The 25,310-nt window shown below is 65.4% G+C and overlaps 3 protein-coding genes across 4 annotated transcripts in view; 2 read left to right on the plus strand and 1 right to left on the minus strand.

Annotated features, from left to right (window-relative positions):
• Positions 1 to 5,123, plus strand: part of LOC139685166 (cyclic AMP-dependent transcription factor ATF-7) — a 63,811-nt gene extending 58,688 nt beyond the window's left edge. The window contains exon 12 of the mRNA XM_071581789.1: positions 831 to 5,123. Within this exon, the coding sequence (XP_071437890.1) occupies positions 831 to 1,042 (212 nt within the window). The 3' untranslated portion in view covers positions 1,043 to 5,123. The remainder of the gene's footprint in view (positions 1 to 830) is intronic.
• Positions 5,124 to 6,184: 1,061 nt separating this feature from the next.
• TARBP2 (TARBP2 subunit of RISC loading complex) lies at positions 6,185 to 11,983 on the minus strand. 2 transcript variants are annotated; one of them, XM_071581784.1, is made up of 9 exons: positions 11,886 to 11,983; positions 10,350 to 10,519; positions 9,048 to 9,147; positions 8,472 to 8,552; positions 8,249 to 8,321; positions 7,598 to 7,715; positions 7,374 to 7,501; positions 6,838 to 7,027; positions 6,185 to 6,582 (listed from the first exon to the last, which is right to left on the minus strand). In XM_071581784.1, exons 1-9 carry the CDS (start codon positions 11,936 to 11,938, stop codon positions 6,425 to 6,427), a joined length of 1,071 nt encoding a protein of 356 aa, XP_071437885.1. In that variant the 5' UTR covers positions 11,939 to 11,983; the 3' UTR covers positions 6,185 to 6,424. The 2 variants fall into 2 exon arrangements, with proteins under 2 accessions (XP_071437885.1, XP_071437884.1); XM_071581783.1 differs by having other exon boundaries at positions 10,350 to 10,635; positions 11,886 to 11,968.
• A 1,663-nt stretch (positions 11,984 to 13,646) lies between these two features.
• MAP3K12 (mitogen-activated protein kinase kinase kinase 12) lies at positions 13,647 to 25,024 on the plus strand. Its single transcript, XM_071581781.1, has 14 exons — positions 13,647 to 13,816; positions 16,502 to 16,847; positions 17,222 to 17,405; positions 18,094 to 18,285; positions 19,524 to 19,682; positions 19,931 to 20,089; positions 20,357 to 20,465; positions 21,204 to 21,313; positions 21,769 to 21,885; positions 22,102 to 22,239; positions 22,710 to 23,157; positions 23,405 to 23,475; positions 23,995 to 24,244; positions 24,857 to 25,024. Exons 2-14 carry the CDS (start codon positions 16,520 to 16,522, stop codon positions 24,947 to 24,949), a joined length of 2,358 nt encoding a protein of 785 aa, XP_071437882.1. The 5' UTR covers positions 13,647 to 13,816; positions 16,502 to 16,519; the 3' UTR covers positions 24,950 to 25,024.
• The last annotated feature ends 286 nt before the right edge of the window (positions 25,025 to 25,310 follow it).

Below are 25,310 nucleotides of genomic sequence, written 5' to 3' on the forward strand. Positions count from 1 at the left end.
AGAGATCCATATCTCTGCTTCTCCCTGGAGTCTTTCCGTGCTTCTGGCAACATGCCAAGCACTTGATACGCTCTTTGAAGTTAAAAACTTGCTGCTCCAAAGCCAAGCCAGAGTCAGGAAAGGCCAGACTCTATAAATGACATCATAGGGCTCCATAGCTCATTCTCTGCTGTTCCAATCAAACTGGCTCAGTTTGGAAGTAAAAAAGCCTCTTTTTTACCTTCTTTCCTTTTTTCCTTTTTTTTTTAATGCTGCCTTTTTCATTATAATCAACCCAGCAGCTAAACACAATCCTGGATCCTTCTGTACTGTCTGCAGTACCAATTCCAGGCTGTGGTGCCTGTGCCGAGGCTTTGGGAGGACACTGGAGTCCTCTAGTGTTGCCTGGAATAATGGGAGGAAAGGCAGAGACAGATGAGATGAGAGAATGGAAGGGGGAACTGAAAAAGCCAAGGAAGCAAAAAAAAATAGAAATGAAAAAAGCCAATGTCCTTGGGGGTTACCTCTCAATCCCCTCTCTGGGAATGGTGTCCTGGGGGGGTCTGGCACAGTCTGTGCATTGGCACTCCCTGCAGTGACTCACGGCCTGAGTGAGGTGGTCGTGGATGTCCCAGCCCTGCAGAGGTGGTGGCTCCGTGCAGGACCCAGGGCAGAAACACTTTTTTTCCCTGTTAACTTCCAAAGTTTACAATCCCCATTACTATTCCTCAAAGTCTGCCTAGTGCAGGGCAGCAGCCACCCCACCCCCTCGCCGTGCTGCAAACACCTCCCTCCCATCCCAGCCTGCCTCTGACCTTGTCCTGTTCTTTCCCCCTTCCCTGCTGGAGCAGAGAGCCCGAAGGAGAGCTCGGAGCCCACGGGCTCCCCCGCGCCCGTCATCCAGCACAGCTCCGTGTCGGCCGCCCCGAACGGGCTCAGCGTGCGCTCGGCGGCCGAGGCCGTGGCCACCTCGGTGCTGACGCAGATGGCAGGGCAAAGGACAGAGCTGGGGCTGCCCTCGCACGTCATCATGGCCCCACAGTCGCAGTCTGCCGGCAGATGATGGCCCGGAGCCGAGCACAGACTGACCACGGCCCGGCCCTGCCCAGGGCGGGCCCACCAGGATTTGCATTTCTTTTTTTTTTCTTTTTTTTTTTGTGAGTTAAGGGCAGCTCTGGCGCTTTCCCACTGCACAGCCTGTCCAGCCCCGGTCCCTCTGCTGCCCTGGGCAGAGTCCCCCCAGCTCCCAGAGCTTCCTCCGTGGAGCACCTGGAAAGGTTGGCTTGCAGGTATCCGTTACGGTAACACTAAACCTTGTGCGTGGGATCCCCTCGGCACTGGGCACTGTCCCTGCTCCCAGCCCCTCTCCCTGTCCCTCCCTCCTCGGCAGAGGGGCTGGTGGAGCCTCTGACACTCAGTGCTGCTCCCAGGCGTCTGCTCATCCCTGCTCCTGCTCCCTGAAACGCTGCACCTTCATGCAGGAGCCTCCTGGAGCTCCGAGGGTACAGGGATTGAGGTCGGGCTCCTCGGTCCCAAATCCCAGCAATGGCTCTTGGACATGGTGGGAGTGTGAACGCTGTAAATGTGGCTGGGAGAAGGGGACTCGTGTTCCTGGTGGCTTGTGCCACACTGGGAGCTGCAGGTGCTGCTCCTGCACCGGGTGCTGGGAAAGGTACGGCCTGTTCAGGCAGCCCTGGGGCTGCTCCCGTCTTCCCTTTGGCAAACCAGTGCTGATGGACATCCCCAGGGCTGGGCACTCTGGGATGCAGGGAAGGACCCAGCAGGCAGCGCCTTGTGAGTCCCCAGATCTGCCTCACACCTGAGCAAACCCCTCCCTCCGTTCCCAGGGAGCGTCTCCCATGCACATGACCTCGATGACCTTAATAATGGTGGCCTTAAATCATGGATGAGTTGCCTGTTCTGAGGGGAGGGAGCATGGAATGGTGTCTCTGCCTGGTCTTTTGCCTCCTCCTCATGATTATGTTCAGCTCACAATGACAGAGCCTCTGTTGCTTCCCAGCCAGAGCAAACTAAGGATTCGTGGAGCTTCCAGTTCATAGGGCAGGTTAAGAACCCACCCTCCATGTTTTGAGACTTGGAATCAGGTGTGTTGACCTGCCAGGTGGGCATTGGGCACGTGTGTGTTTGTCTGTGCCCGTCTTGTGCTTCCCGAGCTGCTGCTGGCCCTGGGCAAGTGATTGGAGCCAGTAGTCTGGAAATGGGAAGGGGTTTCACGTGTGTTCAGGCTCTTGGAAGGAATCTCGTCCCAGTCCATGGACCTGCATCAGCTGTTGGTCTTCCTCCCCCTCACAGGTCCCTCCTCAGCCGAGTCCTCCTCCCCCTCAGGTTGCACTTCGCCACTTTGGAGCCAAGTTGGTTTGTCCAAGTGATTTTGTTTGGCTTCTCCAGACTTGGAAGGTTTCCAGGGACAGCAAAACCCAAAGCAAAGGCTGAGCAGGAATCTTGGGATCTCATCAAGTCCAGTGGTTTGGGTTTTTCCATTGATGGGATCTGTCTTCTTCCCCTCCCTCTTTCCCAGGTGTTCCTCAACTCTGTGGCCATACTGACCACACGTGGTCTGGGTTGGTTTGTGTTGCTGCTCCTCTGCTCCCCTCTTTTCTCTTGCTCCTCACAGCTCCTGTCAGTGATTGAGGTCACATCCACCCTCTGGTTTGGATCTCACACAGCTCCCTAGACCCCCCTTTTCCTCCTGTAACGCTGTTCCTGCACAGTCCCTGCATTCACAGATATTTCCAGTGTTCTCTGTCCTAACCCAGGATGTGGCCAGAAGGGCTTTGGGCCAGGTGAGGCACAGCAGGGGCTCAGGCCCATTTTGGGGAGCTCAGGTTCTAAAGCTGAGGGTTTGCAGGAGGTGCAGGATCTTTGCCCTGGCTGGCAGCTGTTGGTCTCATCCCGGGGTGTGGAGTGAGTGGTCGTGTCTGGCAGCTCCTCTGGGCCATCCCAGTGCTCAGCTCTGCAGGAAAAGTGTTGGTGGGAAGAGGAAGAAAGGAGGAATGGAGCTCTGGGCTGCTCCCACCACTGGTTCCCTGTTTGCTGGGGAGAAGAAGAGGCAAAGGGCAGTGGGGGCTTTGCTGGCAGGATCAGGAATGAGTGAAGAGTGGAGAGGTGGAAAATCTGAAACAGTGTTTGGATCAAAGGCAGCAGCTTCCCCAGCCCCTTGTTTTACCCTCGGGGGTTAAAAGAGGCTGGATTTTGTGTGGTGGGAGAGCTGAGCCTGCTGCCCACAAAGGGCTTTTCCTGCCTCACTGCCAGGGAATCCTTGTGGCCCCCTCGGGATGGGGGTGCAGGAGCAGCTTTTCTCCCCATCCCTCCACACCCCAGAGCTCTGGATGCCATTGGTGCCACCCCATTCCCACGTCTGCCAGCGCTTCAGTGCCTTGAAAATTCTGCAAACACCAGAAAAGGTGGTTGGAAAGCTCCAAACCTGGGCAGGAATAAGCAGGGAACGAGCATTTGGCTGTCCCTGGACCTTCTGTTGCTTCAGTCACAGTTTGAGCTCCCTGTGCCCATTTCAGGGGCGTTTTACCCCAAAGGGAGCTGCTCCAGGGGAAGGAGGGGAGGAGTTAAAGCTTTGAGTGGCTCTCAGGCTCCCCAGGGAGGGGGGTTTCTTCCAGCCCCTCTGGCTGATGGTTGAGGAGATCCAGTGTCAGAGTGGTCTGTGCTCCCAGGGAGCCTTTGGGCTTCAGGGAGTGGCATTTTCTCCCCGAGCCACTGGGAAGAGCTGGTTTGTGACCCTCATCATCCTCCCCTCCCTCACTGCCTCCTTTGGGGGCAATTCCCTCTCCAGGCCACCGTGGTGGTGGCGATGGGGACATTCTGGGGCTTGGGGTGTTTTTGGATGGGAAGTCAGATTTTCTGGTGGGTCAGTGGTGCCAGATTCCCCTGGAGCCATGAGGATGGCTGGGATGAAGATGGTTCTGTCTCCTCCTCCTCCTCCTTATCCTCCCCATGCTGTTTCAAGGCTTGATCAAAGACTTTGCAGCCACCTTTGGGGAAAACCCACCTGATTTCTGCTGTGTGGTGATTTATTTCTCTGCTTCTCTGAGGCTGCCAGGGGGTGGCAGCCCTGGCCCCGCTCGGCAGTGCCGGGCACCTGCACTTTGCTCTGCCAGCCCTGGGCTTCCCAGGAACCCTGAGGAATCCCAGGATCCCACCTCTTTCCCCTGCAATCCCATCCCTGCAGTAGCTGTTTGGATCATGGGGATCCCCATCTCTCTGCTGGAGCCTGAATGGGTGGAGGGTGATGTGGGAGCCCCTCTCAGGAGCTCCTTTATGTTGGGGTTGAGCTGGGGGGAGCCCAGACAGCAGCACTGGCCGGTGGGAGTTGAATTTTACCAATTTTATTGTAACTGTAACATGGAATAGGAACAAATGGCTGAAAACAGGCCGCGGGGGAGTTTGAGATGAAGGAGCTCTTGCTCCTTCTCTCCCTGTGGCAGAGGTGAAATTCTGCTTGTTGGCCTCCAACTCCCTCAGGACTGGGAAGGTGGGAAGGGTTGGTGCAGCTTTTTCTGACCCTGATCGGTCCTTGGATCCAGAATTCGACAGCTCTGATGGGAAATGTGTCATTTTTGGACTTGTGGCCCCGTTTCTGCTCAGTGCTCCCTCCCGTTCCGTGCACACCTGGGCTCTGGCAGCGGCGATGCCCCAAAACGAGCCCAGGAGGCGACAGAGGGACAGGGAGGAGGGTCCTGGTCCCCCCCACCCCCCACCCTGCTGCTTTGTACCACGAGCTTTGACGATCAATAATGGAAGAAGCCAAAAAAAAAGGACATCCATCCCCCCCGAGAAGCGTAACCGTGTAGTATCTATCAGTCCATATCGACACGTATATGCACCCATATATCGTAGATCGGCCACCGCCGCGGGGCAGCTCCTTTTTAGCTGAAAACTCCGCCCTCCCACCCCCCCTTTCCCCCCCGCAGCCCCTGAAGGACCCCCCGCTCCGCACGGGCTCCTGTGAGCGGGTCCTCACAGCCCCCGCGGGGCCCGGGGACGCGGGGGGGACGCGGGGGACACTTCCCAAGCCCCCCCTCCCGCCCCCACCCTCGGCCGTGTCGTACCAAACATGTAACGTGCCTTTTATTTATGCTGCAAATATAACATTAAAATATTACCCAGGAGCCGGTGGCTGCCGCCCTCTGCTTTGGGAGGGGGAGTGGGCTGGAGACACCCCCGGTGTCGCCTGTGCCACGGACACCCGGTGGGCTCACGGGGTGGGTGTCACTTGGACGAAGGATGCTGTGACAACCCTCGGTGATCACCACGGTGACACTGAACTGGGGACGGCGTGGGACTGTCACCTCCCACCCCCCGCGTGACACAGCGGGTGGGCGGGTGTGAGGGGACACGCGGGAACGCCGCAGTGTCCTGGGGCACCCTCAGGTGAGTGTTTGGGGCTATTTCAGCAGGTTTTGGGTCGGAGAGAGCCGCGGCCGCGCCGTCGGGGCTGCAGGAACGCGATGCGGCCACCGGGTGGCGACAGCGAGACGCGGAGGAGCGGGAAGGACGGGGGGGCGCGGGGGGTCCCGCGAAGGGGAGGGGTCCGTGGGGTCCCAGGAGAGGGGGAACCGGGAGGGGTCCGTGGCTCGGGGGATCCCCGGAGAGGGGGGACAGGGAGGGGTCCCTGGGTCGAGGAGTCCCCGGAGAGGGGAGGGGTCCGTGGCTCGGGGGGTCCCCGGAGAGGGGAGGGGTCCGTGGCTCGGGGGGTCCCAGGAGAGGGGGGACCGGGAGGGGTCCGTGGCTCGGGGGATCCCCAGAGAGGGGGAACAGGGAGAGGTCCCTGGGTCGAGGAGTCCCCGGAGAGGGGAGGGGTCCGTGGCTCGGGGGGTCCCCGGAGAGGGGAGGGGTCCGTGGCTCGGGGGGTCCCCGACAGGCCGGGGCGGGGACCGCAGGGCAGGGACCACTCCCGGCTCAGCCCCCGGCGCCCCATTCTGGACAATGGCGACCTCACAGCGCTTCGGCCGCCGCCGCTGAGCGTCCAGCCCCGAGCCCGCCCGTCCATCTGTCCGTCCTGAAGCCGAGTCCTCCCAGCTCCACGCCCATCACCCGATAAAGTGGTGCCCCCACCCCGGAGCGCTCTGCTACTGCCCCTGGGGCTCGGAGGGAGGTGGGACCTGCCCCCTTTCTGCCCCCCAATATCCCCAGGCCCCCCAGCCCCACAAGCAGACGCCGACAGGAGGAGTACAAACCCCCCCAGCTTTATTCCTGGGGCCGGTGGCACCTCTGCTGGCATCAGGAGGGAGCCAGGCCCGAGGGAGCCGCCAGGGCCCTGAGGTCCGTCTGTTTGTCCATCCACGGGCCCAGGCAGGGGGTCAGCGGGTCCGGGTGGCCGTGGATGGGTGCCAGGTGCCCCACAGTGGGTCCTGCGGCCCCTGTGCGGGTCAGTGAGTCCTGGGCCGTGTCCGCGGGGGTGGCCGGGGGGTCATTTGCCCCCGGCCATGATGCGCAGGTACTGCAGGGCGTTGCGGGCGGCCTGGGCACGGGCACCGTCGCGGGACGGGGCAGCCCCGTGGCACACGGTCGTCGGCTGTGTCGAGAGCTCCACCAGGCACTGGTGCAGCCCACTGAGGCTCAGCGCATCTGGGGGGGACACTGGGAGTCACCCCGATACCCCCACAGCGCCCCCAAGCCCGGGCTGGGACACCCGTGGGGCTTAGGGGGGCCTGGGGGTTCCAGGGGGCGGAGGGAATACCTGGGGGTGCCCAGTGAGAGACAGAGGGGCCAAGGGGGGTCCCAGGGTTGCCAGGTGGAGTGGGGGTACCCTGGACGGGGGTGGAGGTTCCTGGGGGTGCCCGGGGAGGGGCAGAGGGGTTTGAGGGGGTCCCAGGTGCCCACCGATGTCGAGGTAGCTGATGGCAAAGCTCTGCTCCTCCGAGAGCTCCTGCAGGAGGGCACAGGCCCCCCCTGGCGCAGGGGCCCCGCCCCGGCTCCGCAGCTGGCCCAGCTTCTCTCCGGCCGAGTTCCTCAGGGAGTCCCAGGTGCAGCCGGGGGCGCGGCCCCGCAGCCCCTCCAGCCGCGGGCACGTCTGCGGGGGGCACAGCCCATCAGGGACCTGCCAACCTCCCCAGGGACCCTCCGAGCCCCACCACGGGACATGGGAACCGCAGGGACCTCGGCACCGGGACAGCCACGGGGACCACACTCACCCCCCTCCAGGCATCCCCAATCCACGGGGTGCCCTCCCAGGTGCCCCCTGCCCTGCGCCCCCACAGGTTATCGCTGGGGAGCCACAAGCCCTGGAGCCGGGAGGGTCCAGAGGGTCCCACCTTCCCCACTGGGGATGAATTTGTGGTGTCCACGCCCCTGTTAACCCCTCGGGGTGCCCCTGGGGTGCCCATGCCCACCCCCAGTGCCCCCAGTGCCCCCAGCACCATGTTGAACTGGTCCTCCTCGCCCTCGGCCTCGCTGCCATCCCGCGGCTCCATCGGCACGTTGTGGATCCGCACGAGCATCTTGGCGGCCGCGTTGCGCTTCGCCAGCTTCTTGGAGGTGCCGCTGCCTGGGGAGGGGGCACGGCGCCCTGGGGTGAGCCAGGACCCCCTGCCAGCTGGCCCTGGGCACCCCGGGGGTCCCTGTCCCCTGCCTGGTGACCCACCGATCTCCACGAACCGCTCCACGCGGCACGTCATGGTGAACTCCTTGCGATGCGCCGGCCCCGACTCCTGGGTCACCGTGTACTCCGGCAGGCGCCAGCCCTTCTGCACCACCAGCTCCTGGGGACACGGGGGTGGGACAGGGACACCCCAAAATAGGGACAGCCCCCCCAGCAGGGGCTGCCAGCACCCGAAATGGGGAGAAGGGACCCCAAAACAGAGAGAACCGGCCCCGAAAAGGGGTTAATTGGACACAAAGTGGGGATAACCAGACGCAAAATCGGGATACCTGTTTTGGGGTTAAACAGCCCCAAAACAGGGATAACCATCCCCAAAATGGGCATAGCTGCCCCCAAACAGGGATAATGGGCCCCAAAATGGGGATAATGGGCCCCAAAATGGGGACAGCAGTCCCCAAAACAGGAAGAGTTGTCCCCAAAAGGAGGAAGAGTCTGGAGAGAAGCAGCTCCCAAAGGCCATTGCCCTCCCTGTCCCCAAAAATGGGTAAGGTCACCCCCCGAGGGCCGTGTCCCCCACTCTGGGCAGGGATGGGCATCCCCAAAACAGGCCCATCACCCCCTGAATGGGGACAGCTCCCAAGCTGGTGGTGGGGGGCCGATGTCCCCTCGTGTCCCCTCTCTGGTGTCACCCACCTGCAGAGCCCCCACGGGGTTACACTCCGACTGGGGGGGGGACACGGGTGTCTTCATCTCCAGGGGAGGGGCCCTGGGCGGGGACAGAGGGGTCAGTGGGACACCCCACAGCCCCCTGCCTTGGGGGGCACAGAGGGGGAATGGGCAGCCAGGGTGGGGGGGTTTGGGGGAGACACCCCGTGCCCCCCGTGCCCATCCTGGCACTGGGTGTCCCCCCCATTACCTGGATAAGGGGGGGGGCATGGCAGGGGCTGGGGCGGCAGCAGGGCCGGGCTCAGTTGGGGGCTCTGGGGGGAAAGGAGAACTGGGGGAGAAAAGGGGAGATGTCAACACCTGAGCTGCCCCCCCTGGGCACCCCCAGAGCCCCACGGGCACCCCTGAACCCCCTGGGTACCTTTGGACCCCCACAGGCACCCTCGGACCCCCTTGGATACCCTCCGACCTCCACAGGCACCCCCGAACCCCCTGGGCACCTGGAGACCCTCCCAGTACCCTCAGCTTGCCCAGGCACCCCCAGACCCACTGGGCAACCCCAGCCCCCCCCCGGGTACCCCCCAAACCCAACTGAGCTCCCCAAACCCCCCCAAATCCCATGGGGTCCCCAAGCCCCCCTGGGTACCCCCAAATTTCTGTGGACACCCTCCCACCCTGCAGAACCCCCAAACCTGAGTGCCCCTCACCCCTTGGCACCCCCAGACTGCCCAGGCACCCCCAGCAGCCCCTCAAACTGCCCCCCAGCCCCTCCTGGACACACTCAGTGCCCCCCCTGCCCACCCTGAGACCCTCAGGACCCCCCTACCTGTGCTCTGGGGGCTCTAACATGGCCCCTCCCCCTCGGAGCAGCCTCAGGGCCACCTCAGCCGCCTTGTGCTTCGCCGCCTTCTTGCTGGGGCCCTGCCCTGGGGGGCACCGGGGGGCTCAGGGGGCACTCGGGGTGCCCCTCACCCCCACCCACCTCCTGCAGGCCCAGGGAACCCCCCACCAGGACCCCCTTCTCCAGAGATCCCAGGGTTCCTCCTCCCTGGGACAACCCCTGGGTACCCCAAAGTGTGCCCCCCCCTCTTACCCTCCCCTTCCTGGGGGAAACCCTGGGGGGTGAGGGGGGCACGGGGTGGGCATGGGGGGGTTGGGACCCCCTGGTGCAGCTGCTGTCCCTGAGGGTGACATGGAGATCAGGGGGAGTTTGGGGAGGTCTGGGGGGTCTGGGGTCCCACCAGTACAACTGATGTCCCTGAGGGTGACATGGAGATCAATCAGGAGGGGTTTGGGGGGGGGTTTGGGGGGTCTGGGGTCCCACCAGTACAGCTGATGTCCCCGAGGGGTGACACACAGATCAGGAGGGGTTTGGGGGGGTCTGGGGGGTTCTGGGGTCCCACCAGTACAGCTGATGTCCCCAAGGGGTGACACACAGATCAGGAGGGTTTTGGGGAGGTTTGGGGGAGTCTGGGGTCCCACCAGTACAGCTGATGTCCCCAAGGGGTGACACACAGATCAGGAGGGGTTTGGGGGGTCTGGGGTCCCACCAGTACAGCTGATGTCCCTGAGGGTGACACACAGATCAGGAGGGGTTTGGGGGGTCTGGGGTCCCACCAGTACAGCTGCTGTCCCCAAGGGGTGACACAGATCAGGAGGGGTTTGGGGGGGTCTGGGGGGTCTGGGGTCCCACCAGTACAGCTGATGTCCCCAGGGGTGACATGGAGATCAATCAGGAGGGGTTTGGGGGGGTCTGGGGTCCCACCAGTACAGCTGATGTCCCCAAGGGGTGACACACAGATCAGAAGGGGTTTGGGGGGTCTGGGGTCCCACCAGTACAGCTGATGTCCCCAAGGGGTGACACAGATCAGGGGGGGTCTGGGGGGTCTGGGGTCCCACCAGTACAGCTGATGTCCCCGAGGGGTGACATGGAGATCAATCAGGAGGGGTTTGGGGGGTCTGGGGGGTCTGGGGTCCCACCAGTACAGCTGATGTCCCCGAGGGGTGACATGGAGATCAATCAGGAGGGGTTTGGGGGGTCTGGGGGGTGTGGGGTCCCACCAGTACAGCTGATGTCCCCGAGGGGTGACACAGATCAGGAGGGGTTTGGGGGGGTCTGGGGTCCCACCAGTACAGCTGATGTCCCCGAGGGTGACGCGGAAGGTGAAGTTGGGCTGGTGGGCCTGGCCCTCGGCCTTGAGCAGGTCGTAGCCGGGGGTCCGTCCTAGGCGTGTCCCATATTCCTGCAGGAGGCTGATGGGCGTCTTCCCGGGGCTGGCGGCCACCATCTGCTCCAGGCTGGGACACAGGGACAGGGCTGTCACCACCCCGCGGCGTCCGGGGCCACTCAGCGCCACGGAGGGCACGGACAGGGAGGAAGGGGACCCGGGGGACAGAGGTGCCACTGCCATGTGCTGTGGGGACACAAAGACCGGGGGTCACGGACGGGGAGGGGGTGACAGGGGTGACACGTGCCCCGGGCTGGGCACAGGGCTGTCACCGCTGCCCCAGGGGCACGGCTGGCACTGCCAGGGCATCAGGAGAGAGGGGGACGGGGGTGGCTCCACTGGGGACACAGGGACAGGGGTGGCACCACCACATGGCACAGGGGCATGGGGACAGGGGTGGCACTGCCGTGTAGTGTAGGTACATGGGAGGGCCATGGGGACAGGGGGTGGCACTGCCACAGGGGACAGGGGTGGCACTGCCACAGGGGTCAGAGGTGGCACTGCCACAGGGGACAGGGGTGGCACTGCCACAGGGGACAGGGGTGGCACTGCCATGCAGTGTAGGGACATGGGAGGGCCATGGGGACAGGGGTGGCACTGCCATGCAGTGTAGGGACATGGGAACCAGGGGGCATGGACAGGGACAGACACGGGGACAGGGACACTGGTGTGCCATGTGGTGACACAGGGACAGGGATGGAGCCCTCACAGCGTGGGGACAGGGGTGGCACTGCCACGGGGACAGGGGTGGCACTGCCACAAGGGACAGGGGTGGCACTGCCACGGTGACAGGGGTGGCACTGCCACAAGGGACAGGGGTGGCACTGCCACGGGGACAGAGGTGGCACTGCCACAAGGGACAGGGGTGGCACTGCCACAGGGGACAGGGGTGGCACTGCCACAGGGGACAGGGGTGGCACTGCCACGGGGGCAGAGGTGGCACTGCCACAAGGGACAGGGGTGGCACTGCCACAGGGGACAGGGGTGGCACTGCCACAGGGGTCAGGGGTGGCACTGCCACAGGGGACAGGGGTGGCACTGCCACAGGAGACAGGGGTGGCACTGCCACGGGGACAGGGGTGGCACTGCCACAGGGGACAGGGGTGGCACTGCCACAAGGGACAGGGGTGGCACTGCCACGGGGGACTGGGGTGGTGGCACCACTGGGGACGCAGGAACCGGGATGCCACTGCCACAACCCACAGGGACACCCCTGCCCCGTCCCCCCCTCGCGTGGCGACACCGGGACAGTCCCGGTGTGTCCGAGTCCCCCCCGGCCACTCCCCCCAGGCCTCGCGGCCCGGCCTGGGCCGCCCCCTCCCCGTGCCCGCCCCCCTCGCCGCGCCAGGCGCGCCGTCCCGGCCCCGGTGGCCGCCCGTGCCGCGGTGGGTGCCGGGGGGTCCCGGGGGTGCCGGGGGGTCCCGGGGGTCCCGTACCTGGGGAAGGCGCCGCCGCTTCGCCGGGCCCCGCCCGCCCCCTCCTCGCTCATCCCCGCCGCTCCGGCCGCCGCCCGCGCCGCCAGGGGGCGCGCGGCATCACGGGAGCCCGCCGGGCCCAAGGGCATGCTGGGAAATGTAGTCCCGCGGCGCGCACCAGCCGAGGCTCCGCCCCTGCCCGCGGACTACGCTTCCCACAATCCCTCGCGCAAAAGGGGGGCAGAGAGAGCGGGGGGGGGGGCGGGAAACGATCACGTGGCCTTGGAGGGGAATTGAGGGGGGTCTGGTCAGTTCCCCTGGAGAGGGATGGGGGGACAGGGGCGACAACCAGGGGGACAGGGGGGACAACAGGGGGGACAGGAGGGCAGTGGGGACAACCAGGGGGACAGGGGCGACAACCAGGGGGACAGGGGGGACAACAGGGGGGACAGGAGGGCAGTGGGGACAACCAGGGGGACAGGGGCGACAACCAGGGGGACAGGGGGGACAACAAGGGAGACAGGGGGGACAACGAGGGGGACAGGAGGGCAGTGGGGACAACCAGGGGGACAAGGGGGACAACAGGGGGGACAAGGGGGACAGGAGGGACAACAGGGGGGACAGGAGGGCAGTGGGGACAACAGGGGAGACAGGGGGACAAGGGGGACAACAGGGGGGACAACAGGGGAGACAGGAGGGCAGTGGGGACAACCAGGGGGACAGGGGGGACAGTGGGAACAACAGGGGGGACAGGAGGGACAACAGGGGGGGCAGGGGGGCAGTGGGGACAACCAGGGGGACGAGGGGGACAACAAGGGAGACAGGGGGGACAACAGGGGGGACAGGAGGGCAGTGGGGACAACAGGGGAGACAGGGGGACAGGGGGGACAACATGGGGGACAGGAGGGCAGTGGGGACAACCAGGGGGACAGGGGGGACAACAGGGGGGACAGAGGGACAACAGGGGGGACAGTGGGGACGACATGGGAGACGGGGGGACAAGAAGGGGGACGGGGGGACAACATGGGGGACAGGAGGGCAGTGGGGACAATAGGGGAGACGGGGGGACAGTGGGGACAAGGGGGATAAGGAGGACGGGGGGGCAACAAGGGGGACAAGGGGCACAGTGGGGAGAGGGTGACAGTGGGGTCAAGGGAGACAGGGGGGACAGGGATAGCTGGGGATGTGGATGGGCCAGAGGTCGCACTGGTCAGAGGCGCACTGGGAACAGACTGGGAGCGCTGGGGACAGAGGGACACCCAGACTGGGAGCACTCGCATAGCACTGGGAGCACTGGGATCAGACTGGGAGCACTGGGGACAGCAGGACACCCATACTGGGAGCACTGAGGTTGCACTGGGACCACTTAGGACAGAGGGACACCCATACTGGGAGCACTGGAGACAGAAGGACACCCGTACTGGCAGTACTGGGATTGTACTGGTGCCCCGTGCGCTGCCGGAGTGTCCCGGGGGCAACGGGGGCGCCGGTCCTGGAGGTCCCGTGCTGGTTGCCGGGGGGTCCCGGTGGGTTCCGGTTCAGTATCGAGGGGGGTCCCGGTGCCCGTGCCGGTCTCTCCGGTCTCGGTGCTGTATCCAGGGGGGTCCCGGTGCCCGATCGAGGGGGGTCTCGGTGCCCTGTCGAGGGGGTCCCGGTGCCCGTGCCAGTCTCTCCGGTGCCGAGGGGGTCTCGGTGCCCTACCGAGGAGGATCCTGGTGCCCGTGCCGGTCGCTCCGGTGCGCGGGGCGGGGCCGGGGCGGGGCCGTTCCCGTCGGGCGGGGCCGTTCTCGCCGCTCGCCCCGACCGCGGCCCCGGCCCCGGTACCGGCCCCGCCCGCCGGGCCCAGCCCCGCCAGCCCCGGCACCTCCGGGACCCCCCCCCCCGGCACCGGGACCCCCGATACCCCCCCGAGCATCACTCGCGTCCCCGGAGCGGGCCCGGAGCCCCCGCAGGTACCGGCGGCGGAGGCCGCGGGGCGGGAGGATGCGCCGGGATGGGGGGCCGGGGATGCGGCGGGGGCAGGACCGGGGATGGCGGCGGGGGGGGGACAGGAACGGGGACACGGCAGGGGATGGCGCGTGTCCCCCGCCCCCTCCCCCGTGTCCCCCCACGGGGGGGGCCGCGCCCTCCCCTCCCCCCGCCCACGGGGATTCGGGGGGGCAGGAGCGGCCTCTGCACACGCGTGTGCCCCCCCGGGTGATGATGCTCTTGCACACGCGTGTGCCCCCCGGGGTGAGGATGCTCTTGCACACGCGTGTGCCCCCCGGGTGATGATCCTTTTGCACACGCGTGACTCCCCCCCAAGGTGATGCTCCCCCCCCGGGTGATGCTCTTGCACACGCGTGTGCCCCCCCGGGTGATGCTCTTGCCCCGCGTGTGCCCCCCCCGGGGTAGAGGATGCTCTTGCACACGCGTGTGCCCCCCCGGGTGATGCTCTTGCCCCGCGTGTGCCCCCCCCGGGGTGAGGATGTTCTTGCACACGCGTGCCTCCCCCCCCCCTCCCCCCAGACGGGCCCTCCCGCCCGTGCGCGCGCGCGCGACCTCTTGCACACGCGTGTGCAACGCCGGCAGGTGCGTGTGCGTGTGTCCCTCTGTCCGTGTGCGTGTCCCTCTGTCCGTGCGCGTGTCCCTCTGTCCGTGTGCGTGTCCCTCTGTCCGTGTCCCCCCCCCCCGCCGTGTGTCCCCCCCCCAGGCCTGTGCGCCCCCTTCACGCTATCGTGGCCCCCCCGTGGGTCCTCCTTGCACACTCGTGTGCGCGCCCCGACACTTGTGAGCCCCCCCGCCGGGTTCGTGCACGCGCGTGTCCGGCCCCTGCGTCTGCCCCTTCCCCCCCCGCGAGGGACCCCCTCCCCGTGTCGCGACAGGGCACGATGTCCCGACATGCCGCGCCGGCGGGGGCGCTCTCCCTCCCCCGCTTCCCTCCTCCAGCTCAGCGCTGTCGCGACATGGGGCTGGCGCTGTCGCATGTCGCGACAGACACCCCTGCCACCCCTTTGTCCAGCGCCTCCCCGGTCGCTGGTTCCCCGTTTCTGCCTCAGTTTCCCCAGGGGGATCGGGGGGGGGGGGGCGCTGAAAGGGGAGGAGTCTCCATCCCTTACCGGGATGACGTCACCGCGTGACGTGATGTCACCACGGGGGGACCCACGCGACACCTGGAGGGGCGGGTCGTGCCCCCCCCGTGCCCCTCGGGGTGACGTGACGCTCCCACGCCGCCCCCCGTGACCAACCCCCTCCCATTTGTGTGATGACATCATTACTGTCCCCGCTGTTGCCATGGCAACTGTCCCCCGCCCCCCGGAACCGGAGCGGCTCCCCCGGGACCCCCGAGCCCCTCCCCGGGACCCCCTGGCACAGTGGCACGTGGCCGTGGGTGGCCTTTACACACTCGTGGGCACTCGGGGGGGGACAAGTGTGCCGGGGGGCACACACGTGTAAAGATTGTGCACACACGTGTGAAGGGGCTCACACACGTGTCAAGGGGCTCACACACATGTCAAGGGGCTCACACACGTGTAAAGGGCCTCACACATCTATAGGGGGCTCACACACATGTCAAGGGGCTCACACACGTGTCAAGGGGCTCACACACATGTCAAGGGCCTCACACACGTGTCAAGGGGCTCACACACGTGTCAAGGGGCTCACACACATGTAAAGGGGCTCACACACGTGTCAAGGGGCTCACACACGTGTCAAGGGGCTCACACACATGTAAAGGGGCTCACACGCTTCTCAAGGGGCTCACACATCCATAGGGGGCTCACACACATGTCAAGGGGCTCACACACATGTCAAGGGGCTCACACACGTGTCAAGGGGCTCACACACATGTAAAGGGCCTCACACACGTGTCAAGGGGCTCACACACGTGTCAAGGGGCTCACACACATCTCAAGGGGCTCACACACATGTCAAGGGGCTCACACACGTGTCAAGGGGCTCAGACACGTGTCAAGGGGCTCACACATCTGTGAAGGGGCTCACACATCCATAGGGGGCTCACACACATGTAAAGGGGCTCACACACATCTCAAGGGGCTCACACACGTGTCAAGGGCCTCAGACACGTGTCAAGGGGCTCACACACGTGTCAAGGGGCTCACACACATGTCAAGGGGCTCACACACGTGTCAAGGGGCTCACACACGTGTCAAGGGGCTCACAGACATGTGAAGGGGCTCACACACGTGTCAAGGGGCTCACACACGTGTCAAGGGGCTCACACACATGTAAAGGGGCTCACTCACATGTAAAGGGGCTCACACACGTGTCAAGGGGCTCACACACGTGTCAAGGGGCTCACACACGTGTCAAGGGGCTCACACATCTGTGAAGGGGCTCACACACGTGTCAAGGGGCTCACACACGTGTCAAGGGGCTCACACACATCTCAAGGGGCTCACACATCTGTGAAGGGGCTCACACACATGTCAAGGGGCTCACACACATGTCAAGGGGCTCACACACGTGTCAAGGGGCTCACAGACATGTGAAGGGGCTCACACATCTGTGAAGGGGCTCAGACATCTATAGGGGGCTCACACACGTGTGAAGGGGTGCCCGTGGGTACCAGGGGTGCCCGTGGGTGTGCAGGGGTGCCCGGGGTGCCCCCACCCCACTGACCCCTGCCCCCACAGGTGGGTGGGGGTCCCACCATGGCCTGTCTGCACGAGACCCGCACTCCGTCGCCGTCGCTGGCGCTGCCCTCGGACGGGACCCCCGAGCAGGAGCTGACGCCCACCCAGTGCGTCCTGCGGGACGTGCTGCCCGCCCCGGCGGCGCCCCCCGAGGCCTGGCCACGCCGGGGGGGTGCCCGGCCCCCCGAGCTGGGCCCCGAGGCCGCGGGGCCGCTGGCAGCCGATGCCGCCCACCTGCGCTGCCAGGCCGGCGGGGGGTTCCTCGAGGGGCTCTTCGGGTGCCTCAAGCCCGTGTGGACCATGATCGGCAAAGCCTACGCGGCCGAGCACAAACACCCGCCCGAGGGTGAGGGCACGGGGGGCAGAGGGGGGCAGAGGGGGGAGAACGGTGGGGGGAGGGTGCCAAGAGGGGGCAAGGGGGCAAAGGAGGGTTCAAGGGGGCAAAGGGGCATGTGAGGAGGGCAAAGGAAGATCTAAGGGGGCAAAGGGGCACGTGAGGAGGGCAGAGGAGGGTATGAGGGGGGAAAAGAGGGTGTGAGGGAGGCAAAGGAGGGTCCAAGGGGGCAAGGGAGGGTGTGAAGGGAGCAAACAAGGGATCAAGGGGGCAAAGGAGTGGGCTGGGAGGGGGCAAAGGGGAAAAGGAGGGTGTTGTGGGGGTGTGAGTGCCATGACTGTGGCTCTGGGGTGCTCTGGGGGTGCCATGGCTGTGGGTGCCCACAGACCCCTGGGAGGTGCCATTTGAGGAGATCCTGGACCTGCAGTGGGTGGGCAGCGGGGCACAGGGCGCCGTGTTCCTGGGCCGCTTCCATGGTGAGGAGGTGGCCGTGAAGAAGGTGAGGGACCTCAAGGAGACCGACATCAAACACCTGCGCAAGCTCAAGCACCCCAACATCATCACCTTCAAGTGAGCAGGGGGCTGCCAGCTCAGTGGGGGGCACAGGGGCACTGTGGGCACAGGGACACCATGGGCATGGAGCATGGACATGGGATGGGGCAAGGGACGTGGTGTGGAGCGTGGTCATGCCATGGTCATGGAGTGTGGATGTGGCATGGAAACACCGTGGTGATGGGGAACACCCTGAGCATGGGGCATGGGCATGGCATGGGGCATGGAACATGCTAGAACATGGAGATGGCATGAGCACAGAGCATGGACATGACATGGGCATGGACGTGCAATGGGCATGAGGGATGAAGGCATAGACACTCCATGGGCATGGACATGGCATGGACATGCTGTGGGCATGGGGAATACCATGGACATGGTATGGACACAGCTTGGGCATGGCATGGGCACAGGCACAACAGGGGCACATCATGGGCATGGCACAGGCACAGGCACAACAGGGGCACAGCACAGGCATGAGCACGGACATGGCATGAGCGCAGACACAGCATGGACACACCATGGGCAGGGGGCACCAACGTGTGGTGTGCATGGGGATCCCCAGCATGGCATGGACCGGGGCAGGTGACACATAATGTGGGTGCAGGGCACTGACATGGGGGCCTGGGGTTGAATGTCCTGGACAAACTGGGGGCTCTGGTGCCACAGCAGCCCCGTGGGTGCTGAGGTGCTGCTGTGCCCCCAGGGGTGTGTGCACCCAGGCCCCCTGTTACTGCATCATCATGGAGTTCTGCGCCCAGGGGCAGCTCTACGAGGTGCTGCGTGCCGGGCGCAAGGTCACCCCGTCCCTCCTGGTCGACTGGTCCATGGGCATCGCCGGCGGCATGAACTACCTGCACCTGCACAAGATCATCCACCGCGACCTCAAGTCGCCCAAGTGAGCGGGGGGTGGTGGGCTCGGAGCACCCCGGGGTGCCGGGGGGTGCCCAGGGGTGTGGCTGCGGTGGGGCCGTGCCCGTGGTGGGGATGTGCCTGTGGTGGGGCTGTGCCCGTGGTGGCTGCACGCTGGTGGCAGGTGTGTGCCCTTGGTGATGCCATGCCTGTAACGGTGCTGTGCCTGTGGTGGTTGCATGTCCAGGACAGCTGCATGTCCGTGGCGGTGCCGTACTGTGGTGGCTCCATGCCCGTAGCAGTTGCATGACCGTGGCGGTGCCATGCTCGTGGTGGTGGCTGTGCCATGCATGTGGTGGTGGCGGCATCCACACAGCAGGACTCATGGCAGTTGCATGGCCATGGTGGTGCCAAGCCCATGGTGGCATCTGTCATAGGTTTACATGTGTTTTGGTTTAACTCAAACCACGACACATCCCATGGCAGTGCCATGTCTATGGTGGCATCCCATGGCAGTGCCATGTCCATGGTGGCATCCCATGATGGTGCCATGTCCATGCTGGTGATGTCGCATGGTGATGCCAGGTCTGTATTGGTGTCCTGCAGTGGTGCCATGCTCATGGTGACATCCCATGGCAGTGCCATGTCCATGGTGGCATCCCATGATGGCGCCATGTCCATGCTGGTGATGTCACATGGTGATGCCAGGTCTGTATTGGTGTCCTGCAGTGGTGCCATGCTCATGGTGACATCCCATGGCAGTGCCATGTCCATGGTGGCATCCCATGATGGCGCCATGCCCATGCTGGTGATGTCACATGGTGATCCCAGGTCTGTATTGGTGTCCTGCAGTGGTGCCATGCTCATGGTGACATCCCATGGCAGTGCCATGTCCATGGTCACATCCCATGATGGCGCCATGCCCATGTTGGTGGGTGTCGCGTGGTGGTGCCAGGTCTGTATTGGTGCCATGCTCATGGTGGTGTCCCATGGCAGTGCCATGTTGGTGTTGTCCCATGGCATTGCCCTGTCCATGTTGTTGTCCCACGGTGGTGCCATGTCTGTGTTGGTGTCCCATGGCGGTGCCATGCCCATGGCAGTGCTGTCCCACGGCAGTGCCATGTTGGTGTTGTCCCATGGCAGTGCCATGCCCGTGGCGGTGCTGGCCCGTGGCGGTGCTGTGCCCGTGACCCGATGATGCTCGCAGCAGTTGCATGCCCGCGGCGGTGCCGTGCCCATGTCATTGGCGTGTCATTGGCGTGGCGCTGAGCGCGTGCCCCCCAGCATGCTCATCACCTACGACGATGTGGTGAAGATCTCGGACTTCGGCACCTCCAAGGAACTCATCGACAAGAGCACCAAGATGTCCTTTGCCGGCACTGTGGCCTGGATGGCCCCCGAGGTCATCCGCAATGAGCCTGTCTCTGAGAAGGTGGACATCTGGTGAGGACATGGGGACACTGGGGACACAGCAGCCCAGGGGGCTTCGAGGGGGCAGTGGGGACAGTAGGGACCTTGGGGGCACTGGGGGGACCAGAGATGGGGACACTGGGAGTGACACTGCAGAAACATGGGACGCTGGGGGCACTGTGGGCACCAGCGTGGGCAGCAAAGGGGAAGGGGGACAAGGAGACAGCGGGAGGACACTGGAGGTGCCCTGCTGTGGGTGACAGGGCTGTGGGTGCCCCCAGGTCCTTCGGGGTGGTGCTGTGGGAGCTGCTGACGGGTGAGATCCCCTACAAGGACGTGGACTCGTCGGCCATAATCTGGGGCGTGGGCAGCAACAGCCTCCACCTGCCTGTCCCCTCCAGCTGCCCTGATGGCTTCAAGGTGCTGCTGCGCCAGTGCTGGTGAGTGCCCAGGGGACAGCCTGGGGGACACTCTGCCAAGGACTGTCCACCCTGGGGACACACCAGGGGCACCCATGCCATGGATGAGCCGTGCCTTGGGGACCCCACCATGGACAAGTGCCATGGGACGTGCCATTGCCACCCCAGTGTGGGCAGGGCAGGGGAGACACCTGGTCACAGAGGTGCCCCCACCCTGGGGGTGCCCCATGTGTCCTCTGTGCCCTCCTCTGCCCCTGCTGCCCCCACAGTCTGTGCTGCTCCCCCCAGGAACAGCAAACCCCGGAACCGCCCGTCCTTCCGCCAGATCCTGCTGCACCTCGACATCGCCTCGGCCGACGTCCTGTCCACCCCACAGGAGACCTACTTCAAATCCCAGGTACCCAGCACCCCTGGGACCCCGGGACCCCATGATCCCTGCACTCCATGATCCCTGCACTCCTTGATCCCTGCACCCCTGGGACCCCGGGACCCCACGATCCCTGCACTCCATGATCCCAGCACTCCTTGATCCCTGCACCCCAGGATTCCAGCACCCCACGATCCCTGCACTCCACGATCCCAGCACTCCTTGATCCCTGCACCCCTGGGGCCCCAGGACCCCACAATCCCTGCACTCCACGATCCCAGCACCCCAAGATCCCAGCACCCCATGGTCCCTGCACCCCAAGATCCCTGCACTCCATGATCCCAGCACTCCTTGATCCCTGCACCCCAGGATTCCAGCACCCCATGATCCCAGCATTCCATGATCCCAGCACTCCATGATCCCTGCACTCCTTGATCCCTGCACCCCTGGGGCCCCAGGACCCCACAATCCCTGCACTCCACAATCCCAGCACTCCATGATCCCAGCACTCCTTGATCCCAGCACCCCAAGATCCCAGCACCCCATGGTCCCTGCACCCCAAGATCCCTGCACCCCACGATCCCTGCACCCCAGGATTCTGGAACCCAAGGGCCATGGGACTCCAGCACCCCATGCCTGCAGAGGGCAGTACCCTGGGTGCTCTGTGCCTGTGGCAGCTGCTGCCCAGGATGCCCAGTGCCCAGGGTAACCAGTGCCTGGTGCCCGTGGTGCCCGGTGGCCCTGGCAGCTGATGCCCCTGTGCCACAGGCGGAGTGGAGGGAGGAGGTGAAGCTGCACTTTGAGAAGATCAAGTCAGAGGGGACGTGTCTGCACCGGCTGGAGGAGGAGCTGATCAACCGCCGGCGGGAGGAGCTCCGGTGGGACCCTGGGCAGCACTGGGGGCACTGGGATGGGACCAGAGGCAGGGGGTGCCAGGGGGTTTGGAGGTACAGGGAGGGCAGTTGGGTGCCTGTCCCTGTATGTGGTGGGTATTGTGGGAGTCCATGGGGTGCCTGTCCCTGCTCTTGGTGGGTATTGTGAGGGTCCCTGGGGTGCCTGTCCCTGTATGTGGTGGGAGTATTGTGGGAGTCCCTGGGGTGCCTGTCCCTGTATGTGGTGGGTATTGGAGGGTCCCTGGGGTGCCTGTCCCTGCACGTGGTGGGTATTGGAGGGTCCCTGGGGTGCCTGTCCCTGCGCGTGGTGGGTATTGGAGGGTCCCTGGGGTGCCTGTCCCTGCACGTGGTGGGTATTGGAGGGTCCCTGGGGTGCCTGTCCCTGCACGTGGTGGGTTCTGTGGGGTGCATGAGCTCACATCAAGCGTGCCCTGGGCCAGGCACGCACTGGACATCCGGGAGCACTACGAGCGCAAGCTGGAGCGAGCCAACAACCTCTACATGGAACTCAGTGCCCTCATGCTGCAGCTGGAGCTCAAGGAGAAGGAGCTGCTCAGGTGAACGGGCACCCACCAGCACTCCCAGCTCCCCTTACGCCCATCCCATGGTCGCCCCATGGTCACGGCCAACCCTGTCTCCACCCCATGGCCATGCCCACCCCATGCCCACCCCTGAGCCCAAGGCCAGCCCTTACCCCATGGCCGCCCCCAAGGGCATGGGCAGCCCCCCAGACCCCCAAATCACATGCTGGTGCCCGTGTGTGGCCCTGGCAGGCGGGAGCAGGCGCTGGAGAAGCGCTACCCTGGGCTCTTCAAGCCACGGGCATCGCGGGGGCTCCTGCACGGAAACGCCGTCGAGACCCTCATCAAGAAACGCAACGTCCCCCAGAAACTCTCCCCCCATGGCAAGAGGTGAGCCCAGGCCCTGGGGTCCCTTGAGGGGTGGGGGGAGACCCTGGGGCCTTTGGGCTGGGAGGTGCTGGGGGGGCTGTGTGTCTGGGTGCTTTGGGTGGGCACGGACATGTGGGTTCCTCTGGGCAGGGGGTTCTGGGGGTTCCTCTGGGCAGGGGGTTCCTCTGGACCTGGGGGTGGGGGGGGTCGTTTGGGTAACTGGGAGCTCTGGGTCTTTTGGGGTCTTTCTGGGGGGGGAATGCTCTGGGTGTGCAGATGCCTGGGGACTTCAGGGTGAGTCTGGGGTCCTGTGGGGAAGGGGTTTGGGCCTGCAGATGCTGATGTCCCTTGGAGGGGGGGTCTTTTGGGGGGCCATGGACATAGGGGGGGGGCACTCCTGGCTGGGTGGTGGGGACATTCCAGGGGCTTCCTCCTGGCTGCCTGGGTCTCCCCCAGCCCATCCACAGCCCTTCCCCATGTTCCCTCCCCAGACCCGACATCCTGAAGCCGGAGGTGCTGCTGCCCAAGCTGGACGCGGCCATGGCGCAGGTGGCCCTGCCAGGGTGCCCCAAGGGCCCCCCCTCACCGGGGCGCAGCCGCCGGGCCAAGGGCCGCCACCGCAAGGCGGGACCCCGGGGGGGCTGCGGGGAGCTGGGCCCCGAGGCCGGAACCCCCCGGGGGCTCCCAGTGCCCCCCACCACTGCTGCCAGCCCCGACATCCTCGGGGGCACCCTGGAGGCCGCGGGGGCCCCTCCGGCCGCGGTACCCGATGCGGGACCCGAGGGGGCGATGGGCACCCAAGGGTCCCCCCCGCCGCAGCCCCCCACTCCTGGGGAGCCCGAGCGGGACAGCGGGGCCAGCCGGGGGGGCAGGGGGGGCGCCGGGCAGCACCTCACCCCGGCGGCTCTGCTGTACCGGGCGGCCGTCACCCGCGGGCAGGTGAGACCCCCCGACACCCCCCGTGCCCCCTTTGGGTGGGGGGACACGGGACGGGAACCTCCGGGTCCTTTCCAGAAGTGGGAGGTGGGTGGATCCTGCCGGGGAGAGGTTTGGGGGCGTTACTGCTGAGCGGGGAGGGGGTCGGGACTCCCGGGTCCCTCCCGGAGTACAGGGTGGGGGTGGGTGAGGACTCTGGGTCCCTCCCGAGGGGCAGCAGGACCCCAACACCCCCCTCCTCTGCCGCCAGAAGCGGGGGGTCTCATCGGAGGAGGAGGAGGGTGAAGTGGACAGTGAAGTGGAGCTGCCACTGCGGCAGAGGTGGGTGTTGCCCCACCCGTGGGTGCTTTGGGGTTGGGGGGCACAGACATGTGGGTTCCTCTGGATGAGGGGGGCGGGGGGCCTGGTGTGGGGGTCGTTTACAGGACTGGGAGCCCTGGGCCCTTTGGGCTGGGGTGTCTGGGATCTTTTGGAGGGGGGGGAGTAGCACTCTGGGTGTGCAGGTGATCTGTGGGTGCCTGGACATCTGGGAGGGGTCTCTGGGTGTCTGGACTCCTGGGAGGGGTCTCAGGGTGTCCGGACTCCTGGGAGGGTGCAGGAGGGGTGTCAGGGTGTGCCTGGGCACCTGGGAGGGTACTTAGGGTGCCTGGGCACCTGGGAGGGTGCGGGAAGGGTCTGGGGGTGCCTGGACATCTGGGAGGGGTCTCTGGGTGCCTGGACACGTGGGAGAGTGCAGGAGGTGTCTGTGGGTGTGCCTGGGCACCTGGGAGGGTGCAGGAGGGGTCTCAGGGTGCCTGAACTCCTGGGTCCCCATCCCTGCCATCCTCACCCCCTACCCAGGTGGCCCCCGGGTATGAGCAAGCGCCAGTCGCTGTCAACCTTCAGCTCGGAGAACTTCTCAGATGGGGACGGGGACGAGGGGCACACGAGCGAGCCCTCCCACAGTGCCACCCCCGACGTGGGCAGCACCAACACTGACGAGCGTCCTGACGATCGTTCCGAGGACCTGCTGTCCCAGGGCTCCGAGATACCCCTGGATGCGGCGCCCCCCGAGGGGCCCGGTCGCCGACATGGGGGGCTCAGCCCCAAGGTGATGTCCCCCCACCCTAGGGTGGTGCTGGGGAGCACCCACAGCCCTCCCAGGGATGTGCAGCATGGGCTGGGGGGGTCCCCAGGGGTGAGAGGTCACCTGAGCTCCCCTGGATGGCGTTAGGAAGGGGAAGGGGGATCCCAGGGCCCCGCCAGGGATGGTCACCATGAGGTGGGGGGGTCCCCCGATTTGGGCATGATGGGTGGGGCAGGTGGTCCCTGAGCCCCCTGGATGGGGTTGGGAAGGGGAAGGGGGATCCCAGGGCCCCTCTGGGGATGGTCACCAGGGGGTGGGGGTCCCCCAACGTGGGCATGATGGGTGGGGCAGGTGGTCCCTGAGCCCCCTGGATGGGGTTGGGAAGGAGGATCCCAGGGCCCCTCCAAGGATGGTCACCAGGGGGTGGGGGTCCCCCAAGTTGGGCATGATGGGTGGGGCAGGTGGTCCCTGAGCCCCCGGGATGGGGTTGGGAAGGTGGTCCCCAGGGCTAGACATGCTCAGGGTAGGGGGTGCTGGGGTCCTGTGCCCCTCCAGATGGCACAAGCAAGGGGAGGGGTGCCCAGGGTTCCCCAGGACGGGGGGCTGTTTAACCCCCCACTGTGTGTCCCCCAAAAGGTCTCCGAGGACTCGGACTGTGACAGTGCAGAGCTCGACCACTCAGGCAGCGGCGAGGGGCCCCCCCGGCCCACAGCCCCCCCGGGCCTGTGACTGCATCCCCCTCACGCCCCCACCCTGCACCCCCTCACTTGTACAGCCCCAAATATTTATATAAATATCTATTGCTCTCTACTGCTGCTGCTGGCTCAGGGCAGGGGGGTGGGGGGCGTGCAGGGGGTGGGGGTACAGGGCCGGGGGGGGCTCTGGAAGGTGTTTCTGCACTGGGGCAAAGAACGGGAAATGGTGTCTGTCTCCATTATTTGTTTATGAAGGTCCTGCCATAACAACCTCCCTGTGGTGGAGAAAGGAACTGCCCTCCTAATTCAGACCAGGGGGTAGTTTGGGGGAGGGGGGCACAGTGTATTAGGGGTGGAGCCCCCCACCATAGTCCCAGCCTTCCTTTACTGGTGGC

Source organism: Pithys albifrons, unplaced genomic scaffold, assembly GCF_047495875.1.
Source record: "Pithys albifrons albifrons isolate INPA30051 unplaced genomic scaffold, PitAlb_v1 scaffold_42, whole genome shotgun sequence".
NCBI classification, from domain to species: domain Eukaryota; kingdom Metazoa; phylum Chordata; class Aves; order Passeriformes; family Thamnophilidae; genus Pithys; species Pithys albifrons.

What these genes read in the sequence shown, in the direction of transcription:
- TARBP2 (XM_071581783.1), bottom strand. Translation starts at nt 10,632, where the DNA reads ATGGCAGTGGCACCTCTGTCCCCCGGGTCCCCTTCCTCCCTGTCCGTG. An exon ending in CGGGGACATCAGCTGTACTG is followed by an intron (nt 9,148 to 10,349) that starts GTGGGACCCCAG and finishes GGTGCCCCCCAG; the next exon opens with GGCAGGGCCCCAGCAAGAAG. An exon ending in GGAGCGGTTCGTGGAGATCG is followed by an intron (nt 7,502 to 7,597) that starts GTGGGTCACCAG and finishes CCCCCTCCCCAG; the next exon opens with GCAGCGGCACCTCCAAGAAG.
- MAP3K12 (XM_071581781.1), top strand. Translation starts at nt 16,520, where the DNA reads ATGGCCTGTCTGCACGAGACCCGCACTCCGTCGCCGTCGCTGGCGCTG. An exon ending in GCACAAACACCCGCCCGAGG is followed by an intron (nt 16,848 to 17,221) that starts GTGAGGGCACGG and finishes GGGTGCCCACAG; the next exon opens with ACCCCTGGGAGGTGCCATTT. An exon ending in AAGGAGAAGGAGCTGCTCAG is followed by an intron (nt 21,886 to 22,101) that starts GTGAACGGGCAC and finishes TGGCCCTGGCAG; the next exon opens with GCGGGAGCAGGCGCTGGAGA.